Source organism: Lipophrys pholis (genome assembly GCF_963383615.2).
Source record: "Lipophrys pholis genome assembly, chromosome: 6".
Classification (NCBI taxonomy): Eukaryota; Metazoa; Chordata; class Actinopteri; order Blenniiformes; family Blenniidae; genus Lipophrys; species Lipophrys pholis.
Window position 1 is genome coordinate 26,686,867 of NC_137629.1, and position 21,353 is coordinate 26,708,219.

Genomic DNA, 21,353 nt, shown 5'->3' on the forward strand with positions numbered 1-21,353 from the left:
GTTCCGCATGGCAGGAGTTTTCAGAGATTGAAAATATGACGCCAGGAAAAGAGCATCGCATCAACGCCACCCAACGCTTACATTTACTTTTCTTAAATGCACGTCTGATCATACCGACGCTCTGTTACTACGCCTTAATAGATAACTCAATTATTTTGATAGCATGGTGACGGTTTGCAAAACATTATTCGACTGATAGTTCAAAATATTTGATCACCAATTTAACAATTTCTGAAGTGAAAATGTGTTGGAGAAAGCAAACTATTCGAAACTGTTTTATGAAGTGATCGTTCCGATATAATTTTTGATAAATGACGTGATCATTTTTCATTTTCAGTCACCTTAAACAGTTTGAATCTCACTTCCCAAATTGAAATACCTTCATCCCACACAGCCCTTGAATTGTAAGTGGCTCTACATTATAAAATAATATTTTTTACTTACTTACCAGGCATATATTGTGTCTTGATACTTTGAGATATGTGATTAATATTGTTTTTTGTTGAAATGTAATCTTCCCTGTCTTTGACAGTCTCATGAAGCACTCCATGCGACACCCAGTGGTGATGAATTGTTACTACAACCCGCTCTGCGCAGACTCAATAAGAACGTCATAGAGTCAAACAGGGGTTATCATGACAACTCTATAACTCTAATACTGTACACACAATTTACCCTGGAGCAATAATGGGTGTGTACATTTATTCGTCAAGACTCTACAAAGTGTAAAAACCTGTTTGGCTCGGTTTGAGACACCGGAAGTAAATACGAACCCCCGATGACCGTTTCCTGTGACGTAGCGTTAGCTTCCGATGCTACACGCGGGAAACAGGCGAAGCTGCTCATCACACTGAAAGTAAGACGTCAAAACTCTTTTAATTCCCATCTTTTTCACTTTTTCACTAACTCATATTCGAGTGTACGCGAGTAGACAATGTGCACAGACGCTCTGTGGACTTCAGTGGAAGCTATTTTGTTTACAGCAAGAACTCCAGACCGCGCTTCATCTCTTTATGCCGACCTAGCTTTGCGGGTGTGTTCGATTTGTTGCACAGCGTATCCGCGCAGCGTCTCACTGAAAGCGCGTGAGTCCAGTCGGTCTGGTGTGTAACATAAAAGAAGCGCATCGTGACAGTAAAAGTTAGCCTAGCTTTTGTTGTTGGCGCTGCGTGGATGTTAAATGATCGTTGTTGATGTAACGACTGAAAATCTGATTCCTTAATGGAGGTTTTATATGTCAAGAAGGTGCCGGATGAGTCACTATAACCCGTTGCTTGTACTTTTACTGCTGTTTGCAACGTTAGCTATTGGCCAAATCAAGTTTATTTAGAGAGTGTAATAGGTGAAAGAAAATTAAAGTTTAGGGTAAAATAACACAACACTACTTTACAATACACCACAATCTGACGCAGTGTGCATCATCAACAGTAGGAATAAGATGAAACCATCATCACAGGTCATCAGATTACAGTCTGAGAGGGATGCATGATTGCCTTAGACTGAAATTATGTTTGAAATAGAAAATATTTCTGGTTGTTTATTTAATGCTTTGTCTTTCTTCTTTTCGCAGACCTGCAGAAATCGCCTGTTGTGGACATGGGAGACACACTGGAATTCAATGAGATCTACCAAGAGGTCAAAGGCTCCTGGGTCAGTGTCTCCACCCGACACTGCCACTGCTTACCAAAGACCTGGAGGAAATCTAGTGTTACTCCTGTTAGAACAACGCTCTGTTTTATGACGTATAGATTGTAGGGGCAATTTCTATCTTGCTGTTCACAAGTTAACATTACTAAGGAGTAATAGCACAACAATTGATTTTTAATAGTACTGAAGCAGTGTGTAAACACAGTCTTGCATCTTCTCTGGTTCAGCACGTCTCATTGAGATGAACAGATCATGATGAAGCTTCGTAACTGGGCAGCAGGTCCCCGTTACCTGGATTTGCAAAAGCTTCTTTAAACTGATTGTAAATTTAAGACTGTGCTCACGATAATATTTAAAAACTCCAAATATCTGGTTTCAAATGATTTTTGCCCTAAAAAAAATAAAAGTTTCTTTTTTATAACATGAGCTTTTGTGTGCTTTATTGCACTTTCAAGGAGAAATAAATTTTATTATTAATGTTTGTTTATGTTTAGTCGTTTGACGGTCAGCAAGCCAAAGTTTCACTACAGCCAGCCGATATATTACTCGTCATCAATTCTTCAAATTGTTTTTTATTTTATTTTTGATCATCAAATACATGAAGCAAGTAAAATATTGTCCTCACACAGGAGGTATTTTTTTCTTCAGAAAAACAAAGGCATCTAATCAAAAAGGCACCTATTTATTTTTGTCCATTAACTTGTCACATGTCTCCGCTGATTTGCCAGTCCTTCACTGTGTTTCTCTCTCTCTCTCTCTCTCTCTCTCTCTGCCACAGAATGACGGGCGGCTGCGTTTCAGCAAACAAAATGTGGTTTACAAGAGCAGCAAGACGGGGAAGGTGGACAGCATCGCGGCCGGCGAGCTCAACCAGGCCCAGTGGAGACGAGTGTGTTTAGGTCATGGCATCAAACTTGGCACCAGCTCAGGCCACGTTTACAAATACGATGGCTTCAGGGATACGGTACGTTCTGAGCACACTTGACACGGGTGAGGGGGGGAGGAAATATGTTGTTATACACTTTATTTGAAGTTGTAATGACATGATTGGTCTTTGTATGATGATGTCATTTTTTCCAGAGCTTAAATCTTTTCTAATAATTGTTACCTCACTTTGTTGGAGAACAAACCACCAGTGGGATATTTTATACTGGTACATGTTGCTCGTTTGTTCATCCTCATGTTCATAACGAGATGCAACACAAGCGAAGAGACCACCCATAAACAATTTCCAGTCCCCGTTGAATATTTCCATAGAAGAATACAGCAGATTAGCACAAAATCCCTGTGTGTGTGTGTGTGTGTGTGTTTGTGCATGTGTGCATCCATGTGTTTCTATCAGAAGTATGTGAATGGGCTGCCTCTTCTCCCCAAAGCTCCTAATGGGATTAATGAGGGAAACCAGCGCTAGCATGTGTGCTCCATAAACAGTGTAATCATCAGCTCATGTGAGTCAGTGTTTATAACAATCTACTGAAACGATTTTGCAGAAAGGAAGGAAAGAAAATTGTGTTTGCTTTTTTTTTTTTTCCTTATTTCTCTGCTCTTCTGAGCGTACGGATAATGTCAACACACAACTATATCATTGAGGTGGAGGAGTGGGTATATAACCTGGAGTCTGGAGCTGCCTCCTGGGGTTAATCAGCATGTTTTTTTGGGAGATGGATCTTCTCGTCCCGAAGAGCAGGCCATGATTTCATTGTTTATTATCCCACGGTTAGTGTCGGTAATCGAGAATTGGCTGCCTGTTCAGCTGCTGGCGTGCGGAGCAGACACTTCGATTCATCTGTCCTTACAAATTGTCCTTGAGCAAGACAGTGCGTCTCTGCCAGGGCGTCTGTTACAGAGCGGACCTGTTGTTGTCGTGCGGGAGATCAGAGGGTGTAAAGACACGTACATCCGTGTGCAGATGCCGTGTTGTGGTAAACATGCGTTTCAGCTTCAGGGACAAAACTATGAAACTCTGACTGTGATTAGGCAGGTTTATAGAGGGACGTCGGCTTTTCAGCTGAATTTTCAAACAAATTACCCGGGTTGTTTTGTAGATTCAGTCCAGAAACTTGTGAATCATGTTGACATCAATAGTGAAACATTTCAGGTGAAGCTGACATTTATTCGACTGGATTCATTTAAATCAAGTTTCTTTCAACAAAGTGAAGGTTTTATTTTTTTGGGTGGGGGGAACAATGTTGAGAAAGGAGCTAATAGAAGACAGGCGAGGTGATCGTGTTCAGTCAGTACCTGGCAGACGAGTTTTAGTGTTTATGATTTTAAAAAGCTGATCTGCAGAACTGCAGCCAGACTTTCATAACTGCAAACACTGATTTCATGCATGCGCTTGCACATGTTTCCTTATCTAAACAACCTTTTAATCCTGGTCAACAAACATGCTGATGTACCCCGGTGGAGCACACACTTGCACACACTCACACACTTGGCTCTAATTGGCTGTAATAACCTTATGGACAGGCAGATATCCAGGTGCGTAAATTTGGTTTCCCACAGAGTCTCCTTCTGCCCTGCACAGACTCGCACACCGCAATCACTTCCACATGTGTTTGTACTACTGGGAGTGTGTGTGTGTGTGTGTGTGTGTGTGTGTGTGTGTGTGTGTGTGTGTGTGTGTGTGTGTGTGTGTGTGTGTGTGTGTGTGTGTGTGTGTGTGTGTGTGTGTGTGTGTGTGTGTGTGTGTGTGTGTGTGTGTGTGTGTGTGTGTGTGTGTGTGTGTGTGTGTGTGTGTGTGTGTGTGTGTGTGTGTGTGTGTGTGTGTGTGTGTGTGTGTGTGATTGAGCATGTGTTTGTCACTGTGTGTGAGTCCTCTCTGTTCTAAGCAGGCCTGTAGGATAAATAAACAGGCTGATTGTCAGTGGGGTAGTTTCGGGGAGGAGGACAGCGAGGGCGGATGGATTACATTCACCTCCTGCGTTCCCAGGAGGCCCAGGCGGTGGGCACAGTTACAATTGCATCGTGATTAATTATCCCCTCATCCCTCCTCCTTGTCAGGTGGTGTTTTTATAAGCTTTGACCCATGCCGGGCCAGTACTTTTACTGCCTCGCTAACTTCAAGCCTTCCTCTGCTGTTTGCGCCGTTCCGTTTTCTCTCGACGGTTCTTTTCATACCTACCTTGTGTCTCTTTCAGGACTTTGAGAAGATTTCAGAGTTTTTCAAGGCAAACTACAAAGTGGAGCTGACGGAGAAGGACATGTGTGTGAAGGGCTGGAACTGGGGGACAGCCAAGTTCTCCGGTAAAAAGATGGAATCCCCCAAATCTCTGACGGGCATGCATGTTATTGGGTGTCTTTCGAGGTGACTCGTCCAGATTCTCACTGTTTTGTCTCCTCCCGTGACAGGACCGCTCTTATCATTCGACGTCAATGAAAACACCGCGTTTGAGATTCCTCTGTCCAACGTGTCCCAGTGTGCCACGGGGAAGAACGAAGTCACTCTGGAGTTTCACCAGAACGACGACACAGAAGTCTCGCTCATGGAGGTCCGATTCTACGTCCCACCCAGTCAGTCTGACGAGCGACAAGACCCCGTGGAGGTCAGAAAGGAGGACGCTGTTCTGGGATATTGGTTTAGGAAGTACTGGTGTTGCTTTTTGAGTTGATCAGATTTAAACTGTGTGTGTGTGTGTTTCATCAGGCGTTTGCCCAGAACGTGTTGTCTAAGGCCGATGTGATTCAGGCCACAGGAGACGCTGTGTGTATCTTCAAAGAGCTGCAGTGTCTCACACCCAGAGGAAGGTAGGCGATCGTAGTTCTCGTCATTTGAATGGTGACATCATACCTTCATGATTTATCAGTATGCTGGCATGAAAGGTCACAGTTAGGTGTGACTGTTGGATGTTTTGTGTTTAACAGTTGAACACTACCACTCTCAACTTGGTTTTTTTCTTCCTTTTAGATATGACATTCGTATTTATCCGACGTTCCTCCACCTGCACGGTAAAACTTTTGACTACAAGATTCCCTACACCACCGTCCTCCGTCTCTTCCTGCTGCCACACAAGGATCAGAGGCAGATGTTCTTCGTGGTAATTTTTTATTTTTTTTTTCTGTTATGTTAACGCACAACAGGTTTCCACCCTGTTTCTATCTTCCATTTTTCTCATTCCTTCTCACATTTTTCTCCGTGTGTTGATTTTGTGTTGTTGTCTTAGATCAGTCTGGATCCTCCCATCAAGCAGGGTCAGACACGTTACCACTTCCTGATTCTGCTCTTCTCCAAAGAAGAAAATATCAGCCTCACTCTCAACATGAACGAGTGAGTATGAGGCCATGAATGTACAGGCTGAATGTGTATGTGATTTAATTTTGATCATGTCTAGATGCTTCACAAAGCTTTTTACTTTGGTGTGGAAAGAGCCAATGAAGGTACATGTTGTACAGCGTGTGGCCACTAGGGGGCATCAAAGCTCTGAAGGGAGCAATTTACAAGTACATGAGCTTCAACGTGGTTTGTTGCATTACAAACTCTGTTCCTCTCTCTGCTGTGTGTGCCAGGGATGATGTGGAGCGCCGCTTTGAAGGAAAACTCAGTAAAAACATGTCGGGGTCGCTGTACGAGATGGTCAGCAGGGTAATGAAGGCACTCGTCAACCGCAAGATCACCGTACCTGGAAACTTCCAGGGGTATGAACCTCATTCATTCACCTTGAACTCTTCAGTCATAAAACTAAGCACATCCAGTAGTACGCACCTCATGCTTTGACTTCCTCCCTCAGCCACTCGGGTGCTCAGTGTATCACCTGCTCATACAAAGCCTCTTCGGGGCTCCTCTACCCGCTGGAAAGGGGCTTCATCTACGTCCACAAACCCCCGGTTCACCTTCGCTTCGAGGAGATTTCCTGTGTCAACTTCGCCCGAGGAACCACCACAACGCGTTCCTTTGACTTTGAGATTGAGACCAAGCAGGGAAACCAGTACACGTTCAGCAGCATCGAGAGGTGAGGCGGCGGCTCTCTTTAACGCCTCAGGCAGGAAAATCGGTCATTACATTATTTCTCCTCTTGAAGTTTTATTTAAGCTACATCACAAACAACACTAAAAAGATGGACCCCTGGTTTCCCTCTTCTTGTTTCAGAGAGGAATACGGAAAACTGTTTGACTTTGTTAACGCCAAGAAGCTCAACATCAAGAACAGAGGCTTCAAAGAGGTAAAACCTTTCGCCGTCCACTCCTTTCCCCACTTTGTGAAACAAAAGTTTTTTGTCCCAGTTATTGATTCCTGTTGCCCTTTCCCTGTGTGTCTGTCCTTGTACACCTGTAGAAGAAGGTGGGTATGGTTATGGGCGTCTGGTGTGGATTAGGAACTTGACTTAATTGGTGTGGAGTGATTTCTGCTTGCATGGCGTGCTGCTGAAATGTTTTATCAACATTTGTTTTCTGGATTTCAGTCGGAAATACTGTTTGCTGAAAGTTTTTCCAACCTGTTGAATCTCAAGTGATTTATGACTGATTGTGGGATGCTGGCGGGGCGGCGGCGTTTGCGACGGGTTGATCATTTTGTGTTTGTTTGCATCGTGCTGACTAATGTGTGGCCTGGGGGCTTTTGCTGTGCTTTAACTCTCGACACTTGTCGCCATGACCACTGCCCGGCCCGAGCAGCGCCGATTACATTACACAAACGGATCTGTCGACGTATATGTATTATATGCTCACGGTATGTCCGACAACTTGGCCAAAGACTCGCGCAGTTGTGCTGGTAACATGACCATCTGTTACCATGGCAACGGGGGTCAGCTGAACGGGTCAATTAGAATGAATGGACACACTCTCCATTTCCTGTCATTTGTTCGTCCACTGGCAGGCGTGGATACTGATGCATGATGATGGGAAAGATCATGTGGGAGGAGGAGAAAATAGTTTACAGATATTTCTTTTTTCCTTCAAGAAGTCTTTTTATAGTGCACTTAATACTTGAACCGGTTTAAGGTAATCGGTTTAAGGTAATCGGCCGAACTAAATCAGTAAAAGTACACAGAGTTCTTCAAATTCATGCGTCATTGTTACAAATTAACTTCTAGTGAAGTTGTGTGAGCGTGTCGGTAAGTTCAGTGGTTCAAGTGTATATTTGTTACTGTTTAGTTATCTGTCACACTGAAAATGATCAAATAATAGCGAAGGTAAGTGGGGGGGGGTAACCTCGGAAAGGTTCTTCAACCTTCACAACAAATCTGCAGTATTTTATGATTGTGACAGAAATTAAACTGCAATCGATGATCAGGAACTCAGTGTGTTTATGGGGTAAATCCTCCTGAGTGCTTGTCTCATTTTGCTGCTGTAAAAACAGAAGCGGTTGATTTTAGTCTCTTATTACTACAAATCATGAATCACAAGGTGTCGCATTTTTCTGAAACAAGCATGCGTGTTAAGTTAAGAGACTATTAGAGGAAGATTATTAGTGTTAAAGTTTTCAGACGAGGACTGTGCTGTGGGGTGTTGTGTTGTGTTTCCCGTTCTTTAACCATTCAGTTTCCTCGCAGGGCATGAAGGGTAAAATCGACGAGTACAGCGACTCGGATGACGACCAACACGACGCCTACCTGGAGAGGATGAAGGCTGAGGGCAAGATCAGGGAGGAGGGCAACGACAGTGACGATTCAGATGGGGAAAGTGGTGAGTAACGATTTTGCATATCGCCAATGTCCGCAAAGAGCGAGTGAGTTTGTGTCTGAGCATCTTTGTCGTCACTCTTCAGACGAGTCTTTCAACCCTGGTGAGGAAGATGAGGACATTGCAGAAGAGTAAGTGGCTTCCCTCACAATGACGCTCGCTTTAGTCTGGAATTTTGTAAGATGCCCCGGGGCGAACGCCGTTTTTCCTCCCATCGGCTAGATTTTCTTTAAACTTGATCGCCTCCAATCAGGTACGACAGCAAAGCCTCGGCGAGTGACAGCAGCGACGAAGACGACGACAGTGAAGACGAGGGCGCCAAGAAGAAAAAGGCCAAAAAAGTCAAAGTGGTGAAAGAGAAGAAAGAAAGAAAGCCACGCAAAGAGGTGAGCGTTCAACTAAGATACGGCGGCGGCGGCGTCGACACGCTTGATTTGTCACCAGTTCAGGCACACCCTAACCCTTGTGTCGAAAACATCGCAAACAACATATTTACACCTTTTATTTCTTTTTGTGTGAGTAGAAGAAGCAGAAGGATACCGGCGGCCCCAAGAGGCCCATGAGTGCCTACATGCTTTGGCTCAACTCCAGCCGCGAGCGGATAAAGTCCGAGAACCCCGGCATCTCCATCACTGAGATCTCCAAGAAAGCTGGAGAGATGTGGCGACAACTGGGCAAAGACGAGAAAGAGGTGAGGAGGAGGGGAAATGGAGTCAACTGAATCGTTTCAAATGAGCGTTTTGTTTTGTCCAGCTGACGTCTGTCGCTGTGATCTCTTTAGGAGTGGGAAACGAAAGCAGGCGAGGCGAAGAGGCAGTACGACAAAGCAAAGCAAGAATACAAGGAGAGCGGAGGGGGATCAACCTCCACGACAAAGAAGTAAGCCCCCAGCACACCCACACACTGCAGCACACTGAACCGATGCAGCCAGTCCTGCACAGAGGGAACCTTTTTACCTCCCCCAATTCTCTCCATCCCCTAGGGAGCGTAAAAAATCTGCCGGCAAGAAAGACGAGAAGAAGAGGAAGTCTTCCGGTGGGGACAAAGACAGGGAGCGCAGCGGAGGCAACGACAGCTTTAAGAGCAAAGAGTTCATCGAGACCAGCGAGAGTTCTTCAGACTCCGACCACAAGAGCAAGTCGAAGAGGAAGAAGGTAAAACCGGTTTACGCAAGTGTTGTTATCAGAAAGGCTGCAGCAGCGGCCATTAACAGAGAAAGTATCAGACATCTGCCCGCGAGCATAACCACAGGCTCACAAAGTGTCAAAGGGCACATCTACAGGAAAGTAGATGTGGCTCCTGTCAACTTAAAAGAGGCAACAACAACTTTGCTTTTTACAGTATAAACAATTAATGTCTTTAATTAAAAATGTAAAAACAATAGCTGCATCTTTTCTAAATGTTTTTTTTTTTTTTTTAAGAAGACAATGACTTGCTGAGGAAGAAATAGAAATGAGTCGATTTGACTGATGGTTCACGTTCAAACGGTCTGACTTTGATGACACGCAGTCGCCTCTCCGACAGACAATGTGTGGCGAGAACAGGCCGATAAGGAAGTTCAGAAAAGTTGTTGCTTAATATTATGGAAACTTAAGTTGATGCTGCTCATTTTCCTGAAAACTGACTGACACATTTTTTCCATGTTTTGTGCATTATTATTATTATTATTATTATTATTGTTGTTGTTATTATTACAGGAATTGCGAGGATTCCCAAAAGATTATGGGGAGAAAATGTTTTAAGTGTTTTTAATTTAACCTGCTAAAAATGAATCATGTTCTTATTGACCAACACACACAACCCGAATCTGCCAAGGAGGTTTTTGAATTTGTTTTAAAACCAACAATAATCCATCATAACTTGCATCCTAGTCTCTAACATTTGCCACCCACTAAAGCTTGTTTTATCCAATCAGAAAGCAAAGGACGAAGAGGAGGAGGAGGAAGAGGAGGCAGTATCCACGCCGGCCAGCTCAGAGGAAGAGTCCGACTAGAACCACGTTCACACTTTCATTCACCAAGGACCAAGCATTTTTACTCCATGTTGATACCAGACCGACGGACCTTCAGTTGTGTTTTCCTTCTTCTCCACGTTTCATTTTAGCCGCGTGAACACACCCCTCTCTGGTTTACTCTGAAAACTCCTGTAAAACGTGACGTTTGAGCAGGTTTTCTCCCGGCGGATCGGTTAAAAGTGAAATGATGGTGTTGCGTTCGCCACGTGACCCAGTGAAAGTGATTTTAGTGAAATAGCACTGAGGATTGTAGCTGTTATTAGCTGGACGATGTGGAAGAGGCAGAGCATTGCGTGTCCTCCCCAAAACAATTCAGTGGATTCTCTTTTGTGTTTGTTTTTGTTTTGCAATATCTCATTTTCAGGAAGAAATAAATAAATGAATCATTTTCAATAAATTCTTGAGTGTTATTTAATTTTTTATCCTGTCTTTAATATTCAACTCATCTATTCTGTGTGGAGCAAATCTTAATTTCCCTCTGGGATTAATAGAAGTATTTGTATTCTATTTGCCTTATGGCTCTGGCCGCTATTGATTTTTGTGTGTCGAAGCACTTCTAGACATTTACCTGTAAATTTCGCATCACATGTTACACCAAGCTGAAGTGTGTGTGTTGATGACTGATGAAGACAAAAGTAAATTAACACATCAAACTACTAGAAATATGTGCACGACTCCTAAAGATCTTCTCTGAGGTGACGGTGATACAAATATCTATTTACTTCAAAACTGAATATAACTGAATGGTTCGCTACTAACAAATGATATAATTGTGATGATTTACCATGGTTGTAAATAGACTTATGAAAAATTGCAGCATTGCTTCTGCTCATCTCAATTGGTTTAAACATTTGAATGTAAAAGATTTTACTCTTCATGTCTTTATAAAAGAAGAAAAAGGGGAAACTTAAAAATGCAAATTTTGACAATCCTGCTGTGAAACTGGTTTCCCCTGACAAGGTAACCCTGAGTTGTTGGCCGCCCCACACTTTGGCCTTTTTTTTTTCTTTTTTTTTTACAAATTAAACAAATCGTGCCTAATACGATGAAACAAAGTTTTGTAAAGTTATGACTAAAAATAACATGTTGTCCTTAAAATCCTGGAAAAGCAATCCACATTCTTTTTATGACCATGCTATCTAATCATAAACAAGGTAGCAGTGGCTCTGCATCACATTAACTCCCCACTTTATGTCCCGGGGAAGAAATCCACCCTAATATGTGAACTCACTGAAGATACTCCCACAGCAATCTGATGGGCCTTTAAACAGGCTGGGCGGTTTGGAACTGTGTATTAAATGGAAACGCTGGCGAATGGAGTGGAGACAGCGGTTTTAAACAATAGGCTGAAGTAAAAGCTCAAGGTGGTCTGGAGTGTGGTTTTTAAAAGCCAAACACACCCGGGTAAGAGCTTCCTATCCGCTCAGATAGTGTTGGTTTTGATGATCGGGTTCTCTGACCGGATGTCCTGAGGCTGACCTCTCGTGTCTGACATCATTCACCTGCTGTCACCAGCGGGACGCAGTTCCGTCAGGCCGTAGTCAAACACAAAAGGAGCTCGAGTGTGTGCGATAAAAAGTCATCTATTGCCAGCAAAGAAACATCCGTCCGTCTTCTGTACTCACTTTGTCCAAACAAGGTTTACAATTTGCAGTGTGCAGCCTCGATAGGGCTCCAGTTCATCATGAGGCTAATCACCCATTCACCAGAACATCACTCAAGATGTCCAATTAACCTGGCAATCTTTGGATTTATAGTAAGAAGCCCAACCGACTGGAGAAACGCCATGCATACACAGCAAGAACATGCAGACTTTGTTCCAAAGAGCCTTGAAATGGGAGCTTCGGAGCTGTAAGGCTGCCGTCCTGACCATCAGAACACTGCGCCGCCCAGAGCAGCAGACATGAAGAATGTGAAAGTTACTCCTGCGCTAGAAAGCAGTGACTTTTTGAGCTTTTCATACATCCATCGAGAGTACTTGCTCTTACAAAGTCATGTATATATGAGCCGTGTTGCCTCTTTCCCAGCAGCTCAGAATAGACGAAGCAAATCCCAGAGGCACGTTTGTGTTTGTCATCAAGTTTAAATAAGATTTATAGACTTTGACTACGCAACCTCGAACATTTTGCATTGTTTTCCTACATTCCTTTAATCTTTCTTATATGGCACATTTATGTCATTAAGAAAGTGCTTCAGTCAGATGGGATCCTAAGTTGGATGAAGTGGTATAGAAAACTGATGGATGAACACTGAGAAATATGCAGTGATTTTTTATTTTTTTATTTTTTTAAATGAAACATCCATTTTTCTCTTTTAATTATACATTTTGGTGGGGCCGGTAACAAGAAGTCATGTGGTTTTTCCTGTGTAGGCCCTCCGTCATGTGTTTGGCTGCGAGGTTTTCTCGGATGTGCTGGTATGTCCTAAAACGGACCGATCGAGAAACGGGTCGAGCGGGCCGCGTGTCTGAAGAGATCCCCCCCCTGCGATGTCAGGATCACGTACACAAGGGTTTCTCTTCTCGCTGACGGATCCATCGGTCAGCGCTCGGCCTCCTCCTCACGCGTTCGCGGCCACATTCTGATAAACAGTGGCTCACGTGAGCAGACGTATACGTTCTCCAGTATCAATGGCCGTTACAAGAATGCTCACAGCACACCATTTTGATAAATGTAACACTTTCATGCAGCCTGAAAGCCTGCTTCTGGTTTCTCGTCCTGCAGCGAGCACGTGTTTGTGCATGGCTCCCCTTGCATTGGGTTACCATTAACTGACCACAAACATAATGGACCCACTTAAGGAATGACATACTATCTGTGCGCACGTGCACATACATACACTCTGTCACTGCGTTGCATTATCCCCCTAATGTGAAGGCCTGTAATGTTGCTGGTCCATGAGAGGGTCGAGAACAAGTTGTATCATGTGTCGCAATTATTGCACGCTTGTCATCGGTGCCACATTTTTGAAATCTGCTCCTATGCATTTAGCCTCCGTGCTCATGTAAGGGATAGTATGTAAGTATAGAATCAGTATTGATGATGTATTGCAATGCGGAGAAGAAAAAAAAAGGTGTTTAATGGAGATGTATTGAACTTTAGCTGCTGCTTAAGGGAAACATTTAAGTCAGAAGTATTTACTGTTACAAAATTCCTGCTGCGTCTTTGTAAAAGTCTGTGTGTCTTACCTGTTTGTCCCTTCCGGTTTTATTTTAGTTCATACTCACAGCAGCATTTCAGAAGAAGACCAGTTAATCTGGTCAATTTTTTACTTCTATTTGTGGTTCTGACTTCTGCCCTGTGGCCACCAATAAAATAAAGTAATGAAGTGAAATAATATCTGTTGTCAACACAGTCTAAAGCTCCAGCTGATCCCATTGGCCATTGTTGACATGCAGAGCACAAATGCACAGTTCATTGTTAAGTAATTTGTTTCAATTCAGTCTTATATACTGTATATACACACATACACACATACACACAGATCAATTTAAGTTTTAAACACGTTTGAATCTGTTGAAATGGTTTCAAATCATTGTATCTACCTTATTTATTTAAATGCAGAAGCATAAAATGCATGTTGACTTTGATTACAGACATTCAATTCATTTCGATTCAGTTCAATTCAATAATGCTCATAAATGTTTGTGGTTGTAGTACTTACTCATAATTTGGTATTACAGCAATGAGGACGACTTCTTCGCCAACCCCACAGCAATTAAAGGAGCCCATACCCGGCCTATATGTTCCTGAATAATACAAGCTTCAGATTGTGCAATATGAGTGATACATTTGGTTTGTATAGAGATTTACCCTCATGCCTCGCAGTGAGAACTCTCAGGGGTTCATTCTTGGATCTGTGACCTCCCTGTGGGGAGTTCGTGTGTCTCTAAAACAAACATATTTGTGTGTTTGTGTGTGAAACTGTCAATGAAAGGTTTACTGCCCATCCGTATTGCATAAAGTGACTATGGAGGATGGATGGAAGACTCATATAGAAAATAGCATACCTTTACTTTTTCTCTATTTTTTTTTTTACTAGTGACGAAGCAGTTGTTACTGTGATCCAGTTACTACTGTGACCTTTCAGTTGAAGGACCCTGGTTGGCTCAAGCCAAGGCTTTCATGTGGCGTTTCCATGACCTCCCGGTACTTCTATAAGTTTTCTCCATCTCCATGTACTCATGCGGTTTAGTACACGTGGAGACACGTGTGTGTGTGTGTGTGTGTGTGTGTGTGTGTGTGTGTGTGTGTGTGTGTGTGTGTGTGTGTGTGTGTGTGTGTGTGTGTGTGTGTGTGTGTGTGGTCGTCTGCTACCCCTGTTATGGACTGTCGACCAAATCAGGGTGAACCTCGCCTTTCGCTCAATGACAGCTGAGATGAGCTCCAGCTCCCCCGAGACCCGAGTCTGAATAAAGCAGCTACGAGAGATGGATGGATGGCTGACTTACTAAAACACTCAGCATGGCCCATTAGCCAAGTGGTCAGAAACGTGGTTGACTATTCCCCAAGCAGCGAGACTTTTATAGCAAATCGTCCTCCGGCTCACTCTCTTTCTTTCTTTGCTTCTTTATGTGCAAGCCTTGAGGTGTGACAATATAAGTTACAAAACTCCAGCTTTTTTTTAATAGTTCCTTTTTTTCACTTTCCCATTTTCCACCTAAATAACTAATATATGAGGTTTGACTTTTATATTAAATCTATAAAAAACACCAATATGGTTTATCGTTTCAGGATCTTGTAGGAGAGGGCATGATGCTACTGCGGTTCGCAGGATTTCAAAGTCACTTCACAGGCTGAAACCTGGTTCTGATCTAAAAACATGCTTAAGACTTCAAAACCTTTTCACACATGAATGTGTTTGCCTCGGGGCCTATTCTATGTCTGTGTAAGCTCTGTGGCAGACTTTGTGGAGGACAGTAAAAGTCAACCGAGGGTTCTAACCTCTGCATTCTCAAAGGTGCTGAGTTGCTCCTCCAAATAAACTGTTCTAGTTGACGAGAGGCTGATTCAATATTTTGGCTTTGCACTGGAACGAGACGTCCAAAAGCTGCCGTGTGTTTTGTGGTGCAATGGGATTATTAGGGCAGGTGTCATGATTTAAATTGGACATCAATGAGATGATGAAAAATAGAAAGAAAAAAAAAACAACCCATGATTGCAGCACTGACAAACGAGACCAGAGATGTGGATGTAAGAGGCATGGGAGCTGGGGATTTGTGGTGAAGAAGGAAAGAGACAGAGGGAGGGACAAATGAGACACTTTCCTCTCACTCATTTGAGTAAAGAAGGGGGAGGTCTGGCTTGTGTCATAAAGCAATGAAGCAAAGACAGCGAGGCGAGAGAAGAGACAGAGAGCTTCAGCCATCAAACACGCGATGAGACAGACGAACACGGGCCGGGCGGAAGGGACGACACAACCAGTCTGAGCATCATCAGAACCAGGCTCAGGGAGCCTCACTCTGGCACATCAAGACACCTGTTGAAGGTAAAAGAAGAGTTGTGCTTTTCTCTCAGGAAGGTCTTGGTCGTCAAACTCACAAGCAGCCATGGGCTCGATGGTGTGGGGCTTCATTACCGACTTCTTCACCTACGAGACCACCAAGTCGGTGGTGGTCAAGAGCTGGTCCGTTGGCATCATCAACCGGATCGTGCAGCTGCTCATCATCACATATTTTGTGGGGTTTGTAGTCTTTTGCTCAACATTTTCTTGTGTATTTAATTGGGGTTTGTTTAGTGTGTGTGTGAAATATCACGCAGTGCAAACTGTAAACTAAAACAGAAGTTAAACGAGCCCAGAAATAAGACTCCTATTAATATTATTTGTGTAATTGAACTCTTGATGTTGTTTTTTAATCCTGTAGCTGGGTCTTCATCTATGAGAAAGCTTATCAGGTGACTGACACGGGCATTGAATCCTCGGTGATGACCAAAGTCAAAGGCTTCGGTTACCTCAACAACCGTTCGATGGACGTAGCCGATTACGTTTCACCTTCTCAGGTGTGTAAAACCTGTTTTTTTTTTTTACAAATGCAGTTAAAAAAAAAAAGAAGAAAAAAAAGATTAATTGCATGTGAGACGATAATGCAGAAACTTGGGATGAAAATTTGATTGTAATTTCTAGGATTAATCATGTTGTCTATGAAGACGTGATGGCTGTTAAACATGAATTATACATTAAATATTCCACTGCGTTTTAGGGTACGAGTGTGTTCTGCATCATGACCAAACTCATCATCACTCAAAATCAGACCCAGGGACGATGTGCGGAGGTAAGGACACCTTCAAATTCCCTTTTTTCCTCGAGTGACCACATCTCTGTGTGCCTTTTGATGCTCGTCTCATCAAAACAAGTCACGGAGTCTTGTCTCACTGTGATCACATTAAATTGTTTCCTGCAGAATACTGTTACTATCTTTTTTTTTATTTTTATTATATTAAATTAGATAATCGCATAACGTCTTCAGTGATCTGCTCAGTCTTTCATCACAGAAGTTTGGGAGGACTTCATGTGTAAACAGAGCAAAGATTTCAAAGCAGTGTACAACTATTGAAGATAGCGACTATTGTTAAGCCAATGATGGTGAATTGCAAAGTGCATATAGACGAGCCTTAATATTTACATAAAAAAGTGTCAGTGTGGCGTTCTGTGGGCTGTTTTCCACTATCTTCAAATCGAAGAAGATTTTCTTATCAGGGAAGAGATTCGTGCTAATATGAGGCCATATTTAAGACTTGGTATGTGATAATGCAACAGTTACAGACTATTACAAATGATTTCTAGAATAATTATGAACTTTCTACAAGTATGTGGGAAGTAATATGGGTCTTTTTTTTTATTTCAAATGTGATGGTGCTTTTGTAGTCATAACCTGTAAGCATCAATTGCTTGCAGACTTTAAAGTGTTTTTAAAAATACATTTTTAAAGCTTTTTATTACTCGCAGCCTCGGTTTAGACGTGGATATTAAGCCATTAAGATAAACGACATTGGAGACTGAGTGTTCAGAATTCAATTCAATAGCCCCTAATTTCAGCTTTGCCTTGTGATTTCATTTCAGTCTTGCGCCATGATTTTCTCTACACCAATACCAACAGTCCTCTTTCAAATTTCTTTCTTTCGCAATTGTTTCTTTTACACTTTAAAGTTTCAAATCACCCGTCCTTCTTATTGTCTGATGCACAACCAGGACAACCAGGATTTGATGCATCTACAGCGTCTTATGTGGTGGTAACATAAGAAGCGATGCACATTATTGTTTTCAATTATTTTGGAGTTGCGGGCAAAAACTGCGCCTTAAAAATGAGCTGCATCATCATTTTCTCTGATCACAAACATTAAGTGCCTGTTTGCTTTGCATGGATTTCCGCGGTTTTACTTTTTTTGGTGGGCAGAAGCAATTCTCGATACCGTAAAACCTTTTTGTGTGATGGGATGACTTTTGATGTGTGAAGACATTTACTATAGTTCCTACAGAATAAATTAACACATTCCATGTGCAAGTTTGATGTTTCTCTGTACACGTTTCAGAATGGGAAAAAGTTTGCCTGTGATAACGATGAAGACTGCCACAAGCATTATGGTAGCATCCTTTCCAATGGTGAGTTCAGGAACTGACACTACGAAGTGACTTTGAGAGAGGCCTTCTCTTCACATGGAGATATGCAGCACTTTTGTGTTTAACCTTAAGAAGCTCTCGCCAATTTAACTCAATCCAACCCTAACCCATTGTGAACGAACTGTCTGTCTGTTTCGTGCACCAGGGGTGATTACAGGTGTTTGCCTTCGAGAGTCCAATGAGACTGGTCAGTGTGAAATCGAAGGATGGTGTCCAGCTGAGGACGATAAAGTCCACGTGTAAGCTTTCCACACCTCTGAAAACACGCTTAGGCTTGTGCTTCGGAAGCAGAGGAAATTCCAACCTCACTGGTTTTCCCTCGGACTTTCACAGTGATCCCATGCCGGATGTGAACAACTTCACCATCTTCATCAAAAACAGTGTCCGCTTCCCGCTCTTTAATGTCACCAGGTAAGTCGCTCCCGCGCACGTGGAGCAAATATCTATACGTCAACCATGATCCAACAAAAAGAAAAAGTGATGTTTTCATTTCTCCCAGAGGGAACTTTCCTTCCACGATGACTTCTGAAGAGATCAAGAGTTGTACCTACCATTCAGAGCTGAACTCCTCCTGCCCCATCTTTCGTGTTGGGGATGTGCTCAACTACACCGGGCATAAAATTGCTGACCTGTCAACAAAGGTCTGCCGCATCTCTCTTAAGGCCTAAAGTGAAAGTGTAACATTACAGTACAGTTGCTACGCACGCATCAGAAGAAGGGGAAGACGATTATAAAAGCGATGATTGTATGTTTTAGAATACAGATTTTAACCAATTCATCAACTTCCTTCACTTGTGATATGATCGCACATGAACAGGCAACATTGGGCATCAAACCACATCACTGCAGGTTTAGTTTGACTCGGTTTGGATCACAACACAGACGATTAGGCAAACATCTTTAAAGGTGAGGAGCCTTTAATTTCCTGAATTTTCTCTCTCAGGGTGGAGAAATTGGAATAAACATTCAGTGGAAGTGTAACCTGGATCGCAGTATTGAATACTGTGTACCCCAGTACTCTTTCACCAGACTTGATGCACCGTTTTCCAAGAACAACGTCTCCAAGGGCTACAACTTCAGGTAGTGGAGTTCTTCTTGGAATTCGCTCATTCTTACTCTTTTAATTGTAATTTTCAGTTTTTATTTATTTATTTATTTATTTTTTGTCCCAATTTAGATTTGCTAAATATTACGTGGCAGAGGATGGCACTGAGTTCCGGACCCTTCACAAAGCCTATGCAATCCGCTTCGATGTCATGGTCACTGGCAAGGTGAGTATTGTGAAATAACGGCTACTTTTCACCTGGATTTAAATTGAATTGTGTTCATACATATGTAGGAATGATCCCACCTGAACGGGCACTTTTTTTTATAAAAATGAACAATCTCTTTCAGGCGGGGAAGTTTAACACCATCCCAACACTGATCAACCTGGTCGCTGCCTTCACCTCTATTGGACTAGTATGAATTTCTAAATTCGATTGATTTCTGGCTCAGGTGTATTTTCTGTGTGTTTCCATCAGGTGCCATAGTATTTCCTTTTATTTGCACTTGCAGGGAACAGTTCTATGTGATTATATCTTACTGAACTTCCTCAAAGGAGCAGATCAGTACAAAGCCAAAAAGTTTGAAGAGGTAATGCGTTTTTGATGACACAGCACTATGCATCTCCATCTATCTAGAGCTTCATCACATTCGTCATGTACTTTTTTCTTTTCTTTCTTCTATCCAGGTTTCAGATGCTCAGATAGCAGCATCTGCCGCTCAGAGCCCAGGCAGCCAGCTGTCACTGAAAACCGGTATCAAGAGCTCCTACGACTCTGGAGCCCTCTCCCTCAGTAACTCTGACCAGCCCCTGTGACGCCTAAACACAGTCCGAACAAATGGACATTTCTCTTGGAGTTCGCTCCTCACTTTTGGCCTTGCAGGAGTTCATTGCGTCTTTTCCTGTTGTCAGCATTGCGTGGTCAGCTATAAATGTAGTAAGGCGTGTAGAGGTGGGTAAAGAAGAATCACATTGCCTCCAAATGTTTCAAACTAAGTGGAAGAAGGATTGAAAATGGGAATAATTGAGTCACTTTTGTTACGAATACTCAAGCAAAAAGTCGGCCGTCTGGTTACAGTATGAACAACAGTCGGTTATGAAAATGATTAATCTCAGGCAGAAATATTCAGGAATAAATATGCTTCTTTTATTTTTATCATGGCTAGTTTCACTCTATAGGACATTTTAAAGCATTTTAACTACAGTAATCCATACTCTCTTGTTTATCCAATAAATATCAAGCCTAAATGATAAAACTAGATATTAATGCTAAATAATAAAGTTGAATATTAATGCTAAAGAAATCTCTTTCGCCTTCCTCTTTTTTTCAATTTCCAGTCAATAATCCACAATTGTAAAGAAAATGTGTTCGACAATGAAAACAGTGTACACAATAAACTATTTGCATAAAGTGTGTGTTTATCTCCTTTTCATCGTGTTCGTATATTCAATAAGCTCACCAACATCTCCAGTGACATAATATGGGTGTGTGTGGGCCTGCATACGTGTGTGTGTTTGTGTGTGTGTGTGTGTGTGTGTGTGTGTGTGTGTGTGTGTGTGTGTGTGTGTGTGTGTGTGTGTGTGTGTGTGTGTGTGTGTGTGTGTGTGTGTGTGTGTGTGTGTGTGTGTGTGTGTGTGGGTGTGTGTGTGTGTGTGTGTGTGTGTGTGTGTGTGTGTGGCTTGAGGTTTACAAAAAGCCCATTTCTCGCTCCGGGTGGTGTTGCACAGTGAGTACAGACTAATGGACTGATGTAATTCTTCTTTTTTTATAACAAACACTTTAAAGAGACATGATTCTCATTTCGCTGTCATTGACTCACATATTATCATAATAGACATTTATGTACTTCCATGTCCTTTTAAGCTCTCTCCAATTTGCCCAAACGTTTCATTCCCTTTCCCTTCCCCGTGTCTTCTCCCCTCCCGTCTAAACTGACCGGGACACTAAGCGATCAGCTAAAGAGCCTCCTAATGGACACTGATTTATGAGGAAAGATATCCAAGAAAAGTGGGTGCAGAGGAAGTGACAGCAGTTAGCCACAAAGTTTTTTTATGTACTAATTTGATAACACAAATCAATGTAGTAATGCATGTAATGGGAAAACCAGAAATATAATACAGAGCTTGCAGAGCACTCTGTCCGTCTGAAATCTGCCTTTTGTCAACGTTTGAAACGAAGCTGCGACTCATCTCATCAGCAGAAGGAAGAAGCACTCTGATCGTTGCAACTGATGAGTGTGTGTTCATGCACGCTCCGTGTAAATGATGTGTTATAAGATCTTCCTTTCTCACAAAGAACTATGAATGGGATAACAACGCAGCTTCGGTTTCTGTATTGTTGTCTAAGTAAAACGAGGATTGTTTGTTTTTGCATGATGCTTGGGCAGTGTGTTGCATGAAGGGAAGAAAAGT

General features: G+C 42.5%; 2 protein-coding genes across 3 annotated transcripts; both read left to right on the forward strand.

Annotated features, from left to right (window-relative positions):
* Positions 1-788: 788 nt before the first annotated feature.
* ssrp1a (structure specific recognition protein 1a) lies at positions 789-10,692 on the forward strand. Of its 2 annotated transcripts, XM_080465558.1 has the most exons (18): positions 789-856; positions 1,571-1,650; positions 2,426-2,611; positions 4,788-4,893; positions 4,999-5,192; positions 5,294-5,394; positions 5,555-5,684; positions 5,811-5,914; positions 6,154-6,282; positions 6,375-6,596; positions 6,734-6,806; positions 8,136-8,268; positions 8,351-8,396; positions 8,519-8,651; positions 8,789-8,956; positions 9,047-9,144; positions 9,248-9,419; positions 10,181-10,692. In XM_080465558.1, exons 2-18 carry the CDS (start codon positions 1,597-1,599, stop codon positions 10,256-10,258), a joined length of 2,127 nt encoding a protein of 708 aa, XP_080321684.1. In that variant the 5' UTR covers positions 789-856; positions 1,571-1,596; the 3' UTR covers positions 10,259-10,692. The 2 variants fall into 2 exon arrangements, with proteins under 2 accessions (XP_080321684.1, XP_080321685.1); XM_080465559.1 differs by lacking the exons at positions 789-856; positions 1,571-1,650; positions 2,426-2,611 and adding an exon at positions 3,239-3,363.
* A 5,135-nt stretch (positions 10,693-15,827) lies between these two features.
* Positions 15,828-19,757, forward strand: p2rx3a (purinergic receptor P2X, ligand-gated ion channel, 3a; the record flags this gene model as incomplete). The annotated part of the gene is made up of 12 exons (XM_080465580.1): positions 15,828-15,961; positions 16,143-16,278; positions 16,479-16,550; positions 17,809-17,878; positions 18,042-18,135; positions 18,230-18,307; positions 18,396-18,537; positions 18,840-18,976; positions 19,074-19,167; positions 19,292-19,357; positions 19,454-19,531; positions 19,629-19,757. The coding sequence occupies 12 exons, from the start codon at positions 15,828-15,830 to the stop codon at positions 19,755-19,757; spliced, it is 1,230 nt and encodes a 409-aa protein (XP_080321706.1).
* Positions 19,758-21,353: the final 1,596 nt, after the last annotated feature.